The 17,335-nt window shown below is 43.7% G+C and overlaps 1 protein-coding gene across 3 annotated transcripts in view; it reads right to left on the reverse strand.

Annotated features, from left to right (window-relative positions):
• The window catches only part of USP24 (ubiquitin specific peptidase 24), a 219,868-nt gene that overhangs the window by 173,419 nt on the left and 29,114 nt on the right, over positions 1-17,335 (reverse strand). For 2 of the 3 annotated variants that reach the window (XM_063427641.1, XM_063427640.1), the window contains exons 2-6: positions 15,274-15,439; positions 4,374-4,441; positions 3,669-3,812; positions 1,741-1,863; positions 1,551-1,586 (exon numbers count right to left, since the gene is read on the reverse strand). In XM_063427641.1, coding sequence (XP_063283711.1) covers positions 1,551-1,586; positions 1,741-1,863; positions 3,669-3,812; positions 4,374-4,441; positions 15,274-15,439 — 537 coding nt within the window. Of the gene's footprint in view, positions 1-1,550; positions 1,587-1,740; positions 1,864-3,668; positions 3,813-4,373; positions 4,442-15,197; positions 15,251-15,273; positions 15,440-17,335 lie in introns of those variants that run through there. The other variant, XM_063427642.1, reaches the window with a different exon arrangement.

Here is a 17,335-nt window from a genome sequence, read left to right on the forward strand (position 1 = left end):
CATACACACACCCCGCATCAGCAACATCATACACACACCCCGCATCAGCAACATCATACACACACCCCGCATCAGCAACATCATACACACACCCCGCATCAGCAACATCATACACACACCCCGCATCAGCAACATCATACACACACCCCGCATCAGCAACATCATACACACACCCCGCATCAGCAACATCATACACACACCCCGCATCAGCAACATCATACACACACCCCGCATCAGCAACATCATACACACACCCCGCATCAGCAACATCATACACACACCCCGCATCAGCAACATCATACACACACCCCGCATCAGCAACATCATACACACACCCCGCATCAGCAACATCATACACACACCCCGCATCAGCAACATCATACACACACCCCGCATCAGCAACATCATACACACACCCCGCATCAGCAACATCATACACACACCCCGCATCAGCAACATCATACACACCCCGCATCAGCAACATCATACACACCCCGCATCAGCAACATCATACACACACCCCGCATCAGCAACATCATACACACACACCGCATCAGCAACATCATACACACACCCCGCATCAGCAACATCATACACACACCGCATCAGCAACATCATACACACACCGCATCAGCAACTACACACACCGCATCAGCAACGACACACACCGCATCAGCAACGACACACACCGCATCAGCAACGACACACACCGCATCAGCAACGACACACACCGCATCAGCAACGACACACACCGCATCAGCAACTACACACACCGCATCAGCAACTACACACCGCATCTGCAACGACACACACCGCATCAGCAACTACACACACCGCATCAGCAACTACACACACCGCATCAGCAACTACACACACCGCATCAGCAACAACATACACACACCGCATCAGCAACAACATTATCTACTCACACCGCATCAGCAACATTATCTACACACACCGCGTCAGCAACTACATTATACACACATTGTATACACACCCTGTGTCAGAAACAGTACAGACACATCACCAACTCCATTATCCACACACAGAGCATGAGCACTGGGTACATTTGGAAGGATAATTATGACTCTCTGTAGTTTAAAGTGGCACGGTCACTGTCTGGGGACATCATTGCCGCTGGTGGTCCAGTGGGGCAGGGAAAGGTGAGATTTACTTATCTGAACCATTTTCTTCTGAACCTGCAGCTCCCCTAGTTGGTCTCATTGAAGCTTTAGACTGTGTGGAATTTCAGTGAAACTCCAACACAGTCAGTATGAGTATTTCATGAATATTTTATCTTTATTAAAAACTATGTAATTTTAATGACACTGGATTGATGGAAACACTACTTTTCCCAAATATGTTTCATACATGCACATTGGGAATCTCTTACCATCATGGCATACAAACACGATCACATCTGCATTAAATGTCTGTCACACATTGCTTTGATACAAAAAAAACAAAACCCCACACAATAGCTAGATTACTAATTATAACTTATCCTTTGTGAACGGACAGTTTATCATGAGAGAGCAGCCAGCACTCACTCTGTTTACAAGATCTACAAGCCATCCGTGGGGTTCCTAAAAAAACACACACAAAAGAGAGAGTCAAAATCAGAGTAACATTCATTGGAAAATCTATTTTAATCAAACTTTCCAGATTACAGGGTATGGCTACATATTCCCACTCAGAGACTACAAACAGTCTATTTCTTTAAAGGAGGTCAATGTTTACCTTCTGCAGGCTGCTTGCCGGTGACACGGCGTAGGCATTTCCCTCTCCGAACACTTCCGTCCAGTTCTTCTGACACATCTTCATCCTGTTCTTGAAATGGTATTCATTGTCTGGGTTAAATGCCTGTTGATACAAAAAGCACGTGTTTTGTTGTGAAACGATCAATGACGGTAAACTTGAACTGTGACACATCAAGAAGATTTCTCAGAAAGCGGAGGACTACAGATCCCATTATGCTTTGCTGCTTGTTATACTCCAGGCAGGTTCACAATAATATCTTGCCTTTTAGACCCTCAAACTATTTTTGTGATGCCTAAATTTCAGCCCTGATAATCATCACATGAAAGAGCACAGCGGTCCCACTGAGCCGATACACCCATGCAGTATCACTAAAGCAAGAACTGCTCGATATACAATGGGAATTTAACATTTCAAGAAAAAATAGCCAAACTGAAAAAAAGTCAACTATGCTTCCAGACTGGCTACTTTAGCCTTAAATATAAAATTTGCTCTAAAATGCTCAGTGAATAACCCTGTACCATCACTACCAAGACATTCACACACAGACAGGAGAAAGAAAATGGTAAGTGGATAACCCTGTACCATCACTACCAAGAGATTCACACACAGACAGGAGAAAGAAAATGGTAAGTGGATAACCATGTAATATCACTACCAAGACATTCACACACAGTAAGGAGAAAGAAAATGGTAGTCCTGCAATGAAAAATATTGTTTTAGCAAAACGGTTTACATTAAAGGCCAAGACATTTAAGCTTGTAGTCTGCCAGACAGCCACTAGAGGCACTTCCTGCAGTATCAGAGAGTAGGAGTCCATGAAAAAATGCTGGACGTCCACACCCTGTGCATGAGGACGGCCAGCATACTTGTTTTTTAATTTGCATTCCCTTCCATATAGTTTATCTGCTTATATAAAGACTTACATTGTTTTTGTTAGTGTTAGTTTATTGCATTCATAGTCTCGTTAATTTAGGTTCCACATTTATTACTTTCACCTATCTGATCTCTACCCTATCTTTAAATCTCAAATCTTCTCTGCTTTCTTCTCACCTCAATATCTGCATGTCTCTCCACCCATAATTGATGTTTTTTTTTTTACCTAAAGCCCATCTTTCTATTTCAGTCGAAGCCCTAACAAACAAACTTAAAGGTTGCTCCCAGGACTCACAGTTAGCAAGCCTTGCAGCTCAAAAGCCTTATGCTGAGGTAGCATCTCTTGAAAATTATTACATACCACGGTCATTGCACCCATTATCACTAGAAATAACCCCTCCCACTGTGCCTACAGCATCAGGCAGGACATGCGTTCACCTTACCATAGTCAGCACACCCAGTATCACTATCAGAGATAACCCCTCCCACTGCGCCTACAGCATCAGGCAGGACATGCGTTCACCTTACCATAGTCAGCACACCCAGTATCACTATCAGAGATAACCCCTCCCACTGCGCCTACAGCATCAGGCAGGACATGAGTTCACCTTACCATAGTCAGCACACCCAGTATCACTATCAGAGATAACCCCTCCCACTGCGCCTACAGCATCAGGCAGGACATGCATTCACCTTACCATAGTCAGCACACCCAGTATCACTATCAGATATAACCCCTCCCACTGCACCTACAGCATCAGGCAGGACATGCATTCACCTTACCATAGTCAGCACACCCAGTATCACTATCAGATATAACCCCTCCCACTGCACCTACAGCATCAGGCAGGACATGCATTCACCTTACCATAATCAGCACACCCAGTATCACTATCAGAGATAACCCCTCCCACTGCGCCTACAGCATCAGGCAGGACATGCGTTCACCTTACCATAGCACACCCAGTATCACTATCAGAGATAACCCCTCCCACTGCGCCTACAGCATCAGGCAGGACATGCATTCAACTTACCATAGTCAGCACACCCAGTATGCCTGTAGGAATTGGCTCCTGTTTGATTCTCTCGGCGGCCAAATCAACCAGTAGCATGAGCATGTTGTAGATTCCCTCGTGGATCTCGGTACCCCATTTGTGAACAGCACTGGATGTCAGCAACTTCAGGAAGTAGAAACATTGAAATATGGTTAACAAAGCTAAAGGAAAATAGAAGCTGGAATTAAAACCAGTATATAAGCAGCAATCCTCGGGAAGGAATTTTGTGCAAATAAAAAAAAAGGCTTGGTAAGCAGACCAAAACATTAGCGAACCGCTTGTCTTGCACTGAATAGGGACAAGAGAAATCTGGGTCTGATCTCTGTGAAGGTGGCACACACTCTGCTCACCAATCACTTATCGAAGGGGACATTTGCTTAGAGACACTGGCTCAACAAGCTTACACGCCAGTGTCCAACAGGTCTCCTCACCCAGGATAGATTTAGGTGCCAATTTGGAACATGGAACTGGTATCCCCGCTACCTCACAAGCAATCTGGTGAGTACCGCCAGCATTACAAACACTACTGGAATAATGCAGGAATGCTCAGCTACAAAATACATATGATCAAGGCAGGGCTCAAAACTTTCAATTAGACAATCCCCACCCCGCTGACTGCGACCCAGAGCATCCAGTTTTCAGGGCAAGTAATGTTGAAAGGCAGGCTAGCGAAGGTGGTCTCACCTTTTTAAACGCTTCTGGCATACATCGGTCCATAAACCTTTTGCAGTTTTCATCTGAATCAGACAGGCCTGAGAGGGAAAGCACAGAATGAATGACAGAACACAAACACGCTAAATATCCAATCATTTCCAGAAATGCCTTTAATAAACACAGCTTCAACATAATATTGTGAGAAAATGCCACGTACTACACACCGTTTTATCAGACATTGCTTATCTAGATTTCAGTAAGATTTGACAACGTTGCACATTATGGAAAATTTATTCATACTGACCGTAATTTACTTTTCCTGGCCATTATTCATGGCAGGACTTCTCGTGGACAGCTCCCTTCCTATGGAATAGCCTGCCTATCGCCATCAGACTCTCCCCAAGTCTTCCCTCATTTAAGAAGTGCCTTAAAACCCATCTCTTTAGGAAAGCTTATGGCCTCCCAGAGTAACCTCTACCTTACATACCTGTCTCTTGCTCTCTCCACTCTCTCGTACAGCTCTGCTTCACTCCCACCTTATTTTATTGCTATTTCCTGTCCTATTGGTGTTTTATGCCCCACTTCCTATTGACCGTAAGCTCGTTTGAGCAGGATCCTCTTCATCCTGTAAGTTTTCTTGTAATTGTCGTATTTATGTTTAAATCCCCCCTCTCATAATATTGTAAAGCGCAACAGAATCTGTTTGCGCTATATAAATGGCGATAATAATTACATATGGGTTTAGCTTCTCCCCCTAACCTTTAGGACTGGAAACACAATCAATTAAGCATACCTCCCCATTGTATAATAGGGACCCCAGTAATTTCCACTCCTTAGTCAGGTAACAAGAAGAAATCCAATAGAGGGTGGGAAAACCAAATGCTGCCATGAATAATAGCCAGGAAAAGAAAATTATGGTAAGTCTGAATACATTTTCCGTATTCCTGGCTAATCGTGGCAGCATTTGACAAATGGGATTCTCCAAGCAATAACACAGGGAGAGCAATACATGCTACACAACATTTTTATATATAAATTTTCGCGATTTTAAGAGTTCAGAACAGACAGCTCGAACTCAGAATCCGAGCAAGAAGACACATCAACCTTGTAGTGTTTCACAAAGGTATTTAGTGCTGACCAATTAACAGCCTTACACAGGTGCTCTCTGCAGGAACTCCGGACTCTGCAGCGCATGACGTAGCAATGAACCTTGTAGAATGCACCATGATGTCTTAGTGAACAGGTGCATTTTTTGCCTTACAGGCCCTAGAAATAGCTAAAATTGTACAGGGACGGAGAGTGGAGACTGATGCAGCTTCACCTTTGCGAGAACCCCATGGGATCACAAATAATTGAGATCTTCTCCAATCAGCTGAACGCTCAATATAGGTAGATAAACTCCTCCGAAGGTCTAGCATGTGACACCTTGCTTCTTCAGGAGAAGATGGATTCTGAAAATAGGCAGGTAGGACAATTTCCTGATTGAGATGGAAAAACAACTATCTTTGGGAGAAACTCTGGTCTAGGACGCAGAACAACCCTATCATCGAAGAAGGCAGTGTAAGGTACTTTGGCTGATAGTGCTCTGATGTCAGATATCCTTCTCGCTGAGACCAATGCCAGTAAAAACAGGGTCTTCTGGGAAAGGACATGCATATGAATTTCACCAATAGGCTCAAAGGGAGGATCCATCAAACCCTGAAGCACCAGAGGAAAATTCCATGGAGCAGCGAAATTTCTAATAGGAAGTCTAATTCGAATTACAGCTTTGAAAAAATGAACCACCATAGGATGCATGGCCCATTGTATTCCAGAGAGAGCAGAATGAGCTGAACATTGCACTTTAAGGGTGTTCGACGCGTGCCGTCGTCCGATGAGGCTTTCATCTTTTTTGTTCGTTTCCCCATAGTGTTGGGCAGGGAGATGCTTAGCGTTCAACGGTGCACCGTCTATTTTAAAGATGTTTGTTTGGTTATTGCTGCTTTCAGCTTGGAGCTCAGCCGACATGTGACTTCTCTCCGTGAAGGTTAGGCCCCGCCCTTCTCAGCTGCAATTTTTAATAGCCTCTTCCAGTGGTTTACCAAAAAGTAACTCACCCAAAAATGGCAGGGTACATAAATAATTTTTGGAAGAGAGGTCGCTGCCCAGGAATGTAAACACAGTGCCCTTCTGGCAGTAACGGACTGTCCATGACTTTAGAAAGGATCCTAATCAGATCCGTGAAAGATTCCAATAGCCAGTCACTGGCAATCTTGAGATCTCTTAAGGATTCTGCCATATGACTCACGTTTTTCTCCATGTCTTCTTCCAAATCAAGGATCCAGGAAATATGGATAAAGCTGAAATAGAAATAGCTGGATGGCATCCCAGACCTGTCATGAATGTGATGGACGGCCTGGCACCCCAACCGGGTACCTCCGTCAATCTCTGTTTCCTAGTACTTGTGAGCACCATAAGCACCGCACTGAAACACCATAACCACCACAAACCGCCACAGCTTGTTTGGGGTCTCGCTGTCCTCCACCCACCCTGGACCCAAGACCAGGATCAAGCTTCCAGTGGGTAAACCTCTCCTAGTCCAGAGAACGAAGCAGGCTGCTCTTTCAAGAGCAATTGTTGTGATCCAAGGGAGTATAGTGATTATAGCAATCCCCAGAGTGCATATAGCTCTCCAATCCCCCAAACATGAGCCTAGACTTCATTAAGGGTAAAACTAATCTGTTTAATGGTAGCCACAACTGGCCTTTTATGACAATCCCCATGCAAGGGGAACTCCCACCTGGACCTGATGAGAGCCTGCAGTAAAAATATACAGAGCAATAACATAGGTTCTCAAGTACATGACACTCCCATACATAATCATACAATCCCTCCCCACTCTGCCTGGGAGATAATTGGATCAGGAACTCAATTATCTCCAGGAAAAAAAAAACACAAATTTTGACAAAACCCCAAAAATACCTTAACACACACAAAATCCCCACAAAGTTACATCCCCTGATAGCCCTGATCTGGTTGACCAACATATCCAAAAATCATCCAGTTCAGTTCAGGAGTTAAGGAATTTCCTGTAAGTCATAATTTGACCTACTGCACGCCTGGTCCCCATGCCCAAAACAGTTCCATAGAATCAGCACTTGCGGTTGGTCTAATTCGGTAGTTTAAAAATGAACAACCGAACATAGTCAAAAGTCTTAACCTAGAGCTTGTTCTCCTTGTTCGTGGGAACCTTTCCACCGAAGAGCGCCTTTCTAAGGTGTTGTAGAATCTAACGCAGGTGATGCTGGAAGTCCAGCGGTGTTCGGGAGTTTCTGTGACCGTTTTCAGTTACATGAGATTCATGCCCAAACAACGCTGCCTGCTTTAATGCAAACAAGATGTCCGCCACTTCGTGGTCGTCCGTAGGAAATGCGGCCACCCAGACGAACACTTAGAACACTGTGGTGGAAATTGCTACAAAGTAGCAATTAGGCTTTACGAACGCCATGGTGGTCTCCGGTTCCCGAACCAAATATAAAATCCCACAAACCAAGTCTGTTCACATAGTTTTTTTTTTTTTTTTTCTTTTTTTTTTTTTTTTTTAAAGGACTCATAGTCCTTTGGTAAGAGGCTGGCCAGCAGGCCCCTCCAAGCACCCGTGATGAGGTTCAGTTCGTCACAATGAAGACTTTAGAAAGGTCAGCGTCTATTCTTTTATTCAAGGGTTCCTTCAGCGAAGAAATGCTGTCAATAGGAAGCATGGATCTTTTTGCTACCTTAATAATTGGAGCATAATTTTTTGGGACCCCGTCCACATTCTTGAATCTTCCCCCTTTATTGGGTACAACTTGGAAAGTCTATCCTGACTGCTAATCCTTTTTCACGGATTATTCCATTCTGAGCGTATTGGCTCCTTAATAGATCTGTGAACTGGGAAAGAAGGTCTTCTCTTGTGTAGGTCTCCGAAGTGCCTGTCAGAAGCTGAAAAATTATTTTACTTTTTCTAGTAAGTCCAAAGTTCTCCTGACCACCACAATCAAATGCTCTATGGCTTTTGAGCAAGGTTGTTCCATAAACTATTCCTCACTAGATGAGATAGGTTAAAATTCCAGAGAGCCAGCGGTGTCTGATGTCCTCGTCAGAGTGGTCCCCGGCCAAAGCTCTCACATCTGGGCCTTTTACCCCTGTTGGATTCGGAGATCCCCTCAACCACTGCTTGCTTAATCCAATAAGCTATGTCTTGGGCTGAAGAGGTAGAAGCTGGAGGTGACTTCCGATGTTCTGACTCTCCTGCAACCATGGGTAAGCATTTACGGCATAGCCTGCAGCTATCCAAAGGCCTTGCACCGCATCCTGGGCAGGCCGCTGTTTTTTCCCTTCTCCTAGATGGAAAAAGACAGAAGTCAAATGACTGTACCCTCCATGCACTATTTACTGTAATACAAAAAACTAAAAATAAAATAAAAATCTAAATGCTCACCTATGACCTATCTTACTGACTTTGAAGATGGAGATGCTAGTTACATAATAGAAGTACAAATAAACATAGAATGTGACGGCAGATAAGAACCTTTCTGCCCATCAAGTCTGCCCAATTTTCTAAATACTTTCATTGGTCCCTGGCCTATCTTATAGTTAGGATAGCCTTATGCCTATCCCACGCATGCTTAAACTCCTTTACTGTGTTAACCTCTACCACTTCAGCTGGAAGGCTATTCCATGCATCCACTACCCTCTCAGTAAAGTAATACTTCCTGATATTTTTAATAGTAGGGCTAAAGAAAAAAAAAAAAAAAGGTAAGTATGTCTGAGCAGTCAGATGTATTAGACTTTCAAAAGGTATAATCTATACCTGCAGAGTTTGTAAGTAGCACCAGAGAGCACTGTAACTTTAAGGGAAACTAAATCGTATTTATTAGTTTTACCGCCATTTCAAATTTCCCGCCCTTGAAAATCCGGGGGAGAGGGTGTAAATCTCGCACCGGGCCTTACCCATATCCGCAGCAGGTCTCCAATTTCCCGCTCTGTGCCTTTAAGGAAGCGTGCATGCACTGAATGGCCGCGACTCCGCCATCGTAGAAAAGGGCAAAAGTGCAGAAATCCGGCCGCGTCTCATACACCGGTATCTTACCGGAGTGTTTGATCGTCTGACCGAGGTCTGGGAGTTCCGTCCTGGTTAACACAAGCTCAAGATGCCGGGGGAACTAACCACCACGGCTCCCAAGGATTCCCAACCCAGCTACATGTGCCTAGGCTTCCTGTGGAGGGAGGCTGACCTCAACAGGGAGAAGACCACATAATATGATCAGGTGAGCGTAAAAAAAAAAATATATTTATATATATAAATGGCAAATGATTTAGGTAAACTAGAAAAATGGTCAGTGTTGTGGCAACTGACATTTAATGTGGATAAGTGCAAGATAATGCATCTTGGACGTAAAAACCCAAGGGCAGAGTACAGAATATTAGAGAGTACTAACCTCAACATCTGAGGAAAGGGATTTAGGGGTGATTATTTCTGATGACTTAAAGGTAGGCAGACAATGTAATAGAGCAGCAGAATGCTTGGTTGTATAGGGAGAGGTATTAGCAGTAGAAAGAGGGAAGTGCTCATGCCATTGTACAGAACACTGGGGAGACCTCACTTGGGTTATTGTACGGAGTACTGGAGACCGTATCTTCAGAAGGATATTGATACCTTAGAGAGAGTTCATAGAAGGGCTACTAAACTGGTTCATGGATTGCAGGATAAAACTTACAAGGAAAAGCTTGGATCAAAGACGAGACGGGGGGTATGATAGAAACATTTAAATACATAAAGGGAATCAACACAGTAAAGGAGGAGACTATATTTAAAAGAAGAAAAACTACCACAACAAGAGGACAGTCTTAAATTAGAGGGGCAAAGGTTTAAAAATAATACCAGGAAGTATTAATTTACTGAGAGGGTAGTGGATGCATGTAATAGCCTTCCAGCTGAAGTGGTAGAGGTTAACACAGTAAAGGAGTTTAAGCATGCGTGGGATAGGCATAAGGCTATCCTAACTATAAGATAAGGCCAGGGACGAATGAAAGTATTTAGAAAATTGGGCAGACTAGATGGGCCGAATGGTTCTTATCTGCCATCACATTCTATGTTTCTATGACTGGACTGTATGTGGACCTAAATAATAGGCCTCTCTAGACATTAAAATTAAAAAAAGCTGGGGCGTGGCTAAGCAACTGAGAGAGCAAGTCGCATGGAGCGTGAGCTCCGACACAACCAGGCCCAAATTCTAACCATCCAGCAAATGGTATCGCCTGAACGGTACTGCTACAGCCGACTGAACCGCCAGGCACCGGACCAACATAATGGGGCGGAAATCGAAAAAGTCCAGGCAAGAGATCCCGAGACCGGGCCCTACCATAGCCGAGCTGCTCCGCCAAACGCAGGGGGCGCCCAGGCCCAAAATGGCCGCCTATCCGGACACATACCCGGAATTCTCCGATGACTTTTCCTCGGGAGAAGATGAAGCAGACCTCCCGGCGGCTCCGGCACCGAAACCGGTTACTCAACAGGCGGATGCCTCGCCGGTAACGACGGCGGTGCTGAAATCACTGCTAGCCGACCTCCAACGCACCCTCCAATCAGATGTGGCGTCCTTGCGGGCAGATATCCATGGCCTAACGGGGAGAATGGGAGCCCTGGAAGCGGAGTCAACTAACCAAGCCACACAACTATACTGCAGACTACAGCATATACTGCATACTACACTCAATCCACACTTAGCAAAGGATCTGTCGGAGACAACAAGCTCACACTGGACACCAGGGAAGGTACCCCAAGCTATAGGGACCGCTCTACATACCACGACCAAAAACTAAAATGTGCATGATAAGACAAGCCATGCAATGTTCACTACTGTTTTTGTTTAATATTTCAAGTCGCAAAGCTGTTGTGGCAATGTGACTATGTATGTTACTCTATGCACTACCAAAATAAAGAATTAAAAAAAAAAAAAAAAGCTCCATACAATATTGGGATTCAGCTCAGCATCTAAAAAAGGGATAAACAAAGTATAATACAATCTGTGCTATAGATGTGCGCACGATATATACGTTTTGTGCACTGGATACCTCCCCTGGTGAAGGCTGTGGTTCAAATAAGGAAAACCACCTGCATGTGGTGTGTGTTACACATTTGAATTCAGGATGAATAAAAAGTAAAAAATAATGGAAAAAGGGAAATATAAAAGCCAAACATTCTCTCTCCCCACATATATATATATATAAAAGCCAAACATTCTCCCCCCCCACACTTCATTTTTACGCTTACACTAACCATATAGCTACCCCACCTTATATCAAACCTCTCCCCACGCTTACACTAACCATATATCTACCCCACCTTATACCAAACCTCTCCCTATGCTTACACTAACCATATAGCTACCCCACCTTATATCAAACCTCTCCCCACGCTTACACTAACCATATATCTACCCCACCTTATACCAAACCTCTCCCTATGCTTACACTAACCATATAGCTACCCCACTGTGACAAAATGGCTTTTGTCACTGGGTCTGCATGTGACAAACTGCCCTACTCACCTATCGCTTGGAGGAGCCGGATTGCTAGCCTCTTACCCTGGGATGCTGGCCCGTTAAGTCATGGGGTCTTAAGGCACTTGGGACAGAGCCCTCTGTCTCTGGATCACATCATTCGCCTTACTTGCTTGGATTGTACATTTCCCCTGTTACACTCGTATGTGGGTTCGTGCAGTTTAACTTCCATTACAGCTGGTGAACTTAAACTTTACTCGACGTTATTGAGAACTGTGTTCGTGGGATCTGAGCGCTATTCGCCTATAATATGCGCTCAGATCCAAGCTATCTGGGGGGGGTGTGGAACATGGGGACTTCGTTCAGCGAAACATGAGTTGTTGATTTTAATACAGTTTTGTTAAAAGGTAAAAAGCACATGTTTCTCTCTGCCCGGAGATAATTAGGTTCTCTGCAACCACTTAAGTTAATTATCTCCAGGATAGAGAGGAGGGGTAAGTTAATTATCTCCAGGATACAGAGGAGGGGTTACACTCTTCCTGTGGGTGTGTATAAGAATTGTACTGTATACTGATTGGTTCTGCATATTTTGTTACAGTCTTCCACAAGGCCCCATGTGGGAGTGTCCTTGCTGGGAGACCATCATAAAAGGGCTGAGTTTGGCCATCAATAAACACATTCGTTTTACCCCTTCATGAAGTCTCGACTCATGTTTGGGGAATTGGGAGCTATAATCACTACTTCACTCTTTTCAGCTTGGATTTCGGGAGACGCTACAAGGATCAGCGCTGCACGGATAGCAGGATCCTTTACACCCACATTATACCAAACATCTCACTACGCTTACACTAACCATATAGCTACCCCACCTTATACAAAACCTCTCCCCACGCTTACACTAACCATTTAGCCTTATACCAAACCTCTCCCCACGCTTACACTAACCATATAGCTACCCCACCTTATTCCAAACCTCTCCCCACGCTTACACTAACCATATAGCTACCCCACCTTATACCAAACCTCTCCCTATGCTTACATTAACCATATAGCTACCCCGCCTTATACCAAACCTCTCCCTGCGCTTACACTGACCATATAGCTACCCCACCTTATACCAAACCTCTCCCTATGCTTACATTAACCATATAGCTACCCCGCCTTATACCAAACCTCTCCCTGCGCTTACACTAACCATATAGCTACCCCGCATTATACCAAACCTCTCCCTACGCTTACACTAACTATATAGCTACCCCACCTTAAACCAAACCTCTCCCCATGCCTTATACCAAACCTCTCCCCATGCTTACACTAACCATATAGCTACCCCACATTATACCAAACCTCTCCTTACGCTTACACTAACCAAATAGCTACCCCGCCTTATACCAAACCTCTCCCCATGCTTACACTAACCATATAGCTACCCCACCTTATACCAAACCTCTCCCCATGCTTACACTAACCATATAGCTACCCCGCATTATACCAAACCTCTCCCTACGCTTACACTAACTATATAGCTACCCCACCTTAAACCAAACCTCTCCCCACGCTTACACTAACCATATAGCTACCCCACCTTATACCAAACCTCTCCCCATGCCTTATACCAAACCTCTCCCCATGCTTACACTAACCATATAGCTACCCCACATTATACCAAACCACTCCTTACGCTTACACTAACCAAATAGCGACCCCGCCTTATACCAAACCTCTCCCCATGCTTACACTAACCATATAGCTACCCCACCTTATACCAAACCTCTCCCCATGCCTTATACCAAACCTCTCCCCATGCTTACACTAACCATATAGCTACCCCGCCTTATACCAAACCTCTCCCTACGCTTACACTAACCATATATCTACCCCACCTTATACCAAACCTCTCCCTAGGCTTACACTAACCATACAGCTATGATGTCATATTCCAGCTCCCTGCATCACTATACAGCGTGAGGGAGCAGAGAGGAGCTGCAGGAAGATCACTGCTCCATTGCGTGCTGCCCCTGCCTGCCAGTTCCATTCTCCCCAGGGCCTCCACGCAGCCCAGGATTACCGGCTATGACACTCCCTGAGCCGGCCTGCTCAAGCGGCATAATTGTTTAATTGATTATGTTTCCTGTCCTGAGGGTTAGGGGGACGAGCTAAACCAATATGTTAAATGCTGCCATGATTAGCCAGGAAAGCAGGCTTATCAATAAACTGCAATCTTTAGGTTTGGATTCCAATATTGTTGAATGGGTAACGCAGTGACTGAATGACAGGCAACAGAGGGTTGTAGTCAATGGAGTATATTCGAAGCATGGGCTTGTCACCAGGGTACCTCCATTGTTTGCCCAGCCGGCTGATTTGGGTAAAAGGCTGGGCAAAATTTCCAGTTGCCATGGTGACCTGGCGCCTGGGATTTGTCGAGCCCTGACTTACCGTACCCCTAAGGAATTCTGCCAACGTAAGTACTGATATCAGCAGAATGGTTTCAAAGCTAAAACAAACAGCAGTCTGTTACACCATCTACTTGCTGCCTGCAGCATAAAAGTGGATCTCCCTCTCACGCTGCAGCTCACAGTGATTGGTGCTGGGCAGCTGGCAAAGCCCAGCACCAATAACAATCAGCGGGTGGACATGCAGGAAACACTTGAGGTCTCCCTGACAGTGTGCAGCCTGGGGATCGCTCAACTACTGGGATTTAAATCCCATTTAAAGGGCTGTATGGAGAGCTCTATATGGAGCCAATGAAAATTGCCCCAGCCACCAGAGGGTAACCTCAGGTATTTAATGATAATGACGTCCCACAAGGTTCTCACACCAAAACGTTTGGACACTCCATCTCATCCTAATCGTGTTAAAGCCCAGTTCTGTTAGGACATAATGGAACGTACAAACGCTGTTAAAGGGATTAACTGCGAAGTCCCAAAATTTGCAATTAATAACTTCCACTGAAAACCAAGGAGATTTCTGCCCAACACTCAGAATATCTGGTAGAAGTGTGGGCCCTGGAGTACCATCTAAATGGAAAATTAGACATCTCACAAAACTAGTATTTGTAATGAATTAAACCTGGACAAAACCCTGTATGAAATAAGCATACTACTATGCGTCTGGAAGATAGAATATAATTATAAACAAAATGTGTATAATAAAATAGGTATCTTAAGATTGCGATTTCTAATTTAATCAATAAGGACAGCAAGTAACAGATGTTTAAATGCACAGAATTCACAAAATAAATACAAAGTGAACGGTTTATACAGAAATGGGAAACGTTGGGAGATTTAACTAAAAAAGTGTGAACATTTTAATAGAAATGATGCAAGCTTACTCCGTGGTGCATCCGGAGAGTGAAGTGCATTTTACATAGATTTCTGCAACACAGTGACCCAGCGGGAGCAGCTTACCATTTTTTGCTAAGTAAGTGGAAGCAATAAGGCACTTTCCCAGCGACTCCTCTCGCTTGTACGGAATGGACCAGTGATCAGTGAGAACGCGACCTTCCAACTCGTACAGGTTAGTGGTGGGGAACTCAATGGCTTCTCGGGAGCAGTTACCATTTTCATCATTTTTCTGAAAAAGGAACATTTCATATTTTATAGTCCCGGAATATCCTGTAAATAATCAGCCACTAAGTAAAAGCAACGGATGCAGACTGTACCACGTGCATATTGCACAATTGTGGCGGTTACCACAGGAAGGAGAGAAAAGGCACATTAACCACTCATGGACGATATAATACAACACATTCTGAAGACAAAACAGGCTGTAGTGATTATGGTGCTTAGACTGAACCTTTAAATTTGATAGTAGAAGCAAATAAATAATTAAGAGGAACCTATTCAAAAAAGGGAAAACCAAACATCTGTAATAAGCTGGAGCGCACTGTGCGGAGAGAACTTGACCCAGAATAAATATTGATTAGCAAGGCCAGATACCCTGAATGTGAATCTGACAGGAGCGGGAAACATCGGCTGCATTGTGCTGATCATCTTTAATGTGACCATTTATAACACTATGTGTCACCGCCAGCAAGATATATTAACACAGCAAGCCATTCATTCACTGCCGGGAATCAAGGTTTTGTTCCCCTATCTGTGCAGCTGGCGTGGGACAGAGCGACGCAGTCAGACATGAAGGGCAAATAAGCAGAACGCACAATGATAACGGAGCCCTTCCTGACAGCAACAAAGGGCCCCCTGTGACCTTGTTTACTCCAGATTGGGAACAGGAAGTGCTGTCTGTGGCTGTCATACACAGACGTGATACAGTAATAATTAGCACAACATTAACCTGCTGGAACTATTACTGCGGGAAAAAACACATTTCATCTATTGGTCCACAAGTTAATAAGCTTTCCAAACAATTTATACACAAATCGCCAGCAATTTTAACCCCATAAGGACGTTGTGATCAAAACAAAACAAACAAAACCTGGAATTTGACTATATTATTATTTATTCATGGGAAACAGGGCTTTCATTTAACATCAAATATTTAGCTAGGAAACATAATTTAATATGAATAAAAATAGGAGAAAATTAATTATTTTTTAGTTCCGCCTGACATTTTAACTGTGAATGTCAAAATACTGTTTGCTTTTACTGCAATAAAATACACATATTTGTATTCAGCGATGTATATAGAATGCACACCATAACAATCTCAAAAAAATATTTAAATTTTATTATGTACAAAAAAGTACCAGAATGAAAACATATAAGAAAAAATGAATATAAACAAAGTAACAGAAGTAAAGGCAGATACAATAAAATAATAGTAATAAATTACCACAAAAATCCTTACAAGCCTCAGACAGAAACACGAGTCACCAAACCCCCCAACGTTTCGGCACCAACTGGCTGCCTTTATCAAGGGTACCTGTATCCATGTTCAAATGTGTCTGATTATAAAGCCCCCTTGGCCATCAGCATAAGATTGTTACCAGCACAGGAAGTTACATCACCTCAAGTGCTGGCACAATATCCTGATAATAGCATAGCAATATCAAATGAAACTGATTAAATGTACTGGAAACATATATGGAGTAAAGAGAGTCATGGGACCTAAACATTAATAACAGGTGTCAATATTCAAATAGCCCACCTCTAAAGGCAATAAGTGTACTCACACTTTATCAAGCGACCAAAACCGCCATTAAATATTCAGCGATGTCTCATGTGTAAAACTGTACCCCCTATGAACACAAATATTAGTGTTTCAAAACAGTAAGACGTATCACAACAATTATATCGTCAGTGGAAGTACCGTTTGTGTTTGGAAAAATGCAAAAAAAATGCATTTTTAAGGACGACATTATCATTGTGATATCTTTTACTGTTTTTGAACACTAATATTTGTGTTCAGCGAAGTCTCCCAAGTAAAACCGCACCCCCCATGTACGGGTTTTATGGTGTCCTAGAAAGTTACAGGGTTAAATATAGGGCTTGCGAGCCAAATTCTCTTGCA

The sequence above is a fragment of the Pelobates fuscus genome, chromosome 7 (genome assembly GCF_036172605.1).
Source record: "Pelobates fuscus isolate aPelFus1 chromosome 7, aPelFus1.pri, whole genome shotgun sequence".
Lineage (NCBI taxonomy): Eukaryota > Metazoa > Chordata > Amphibia > Anura > Pelobatidae > Pelobates > Pelobates fuscus.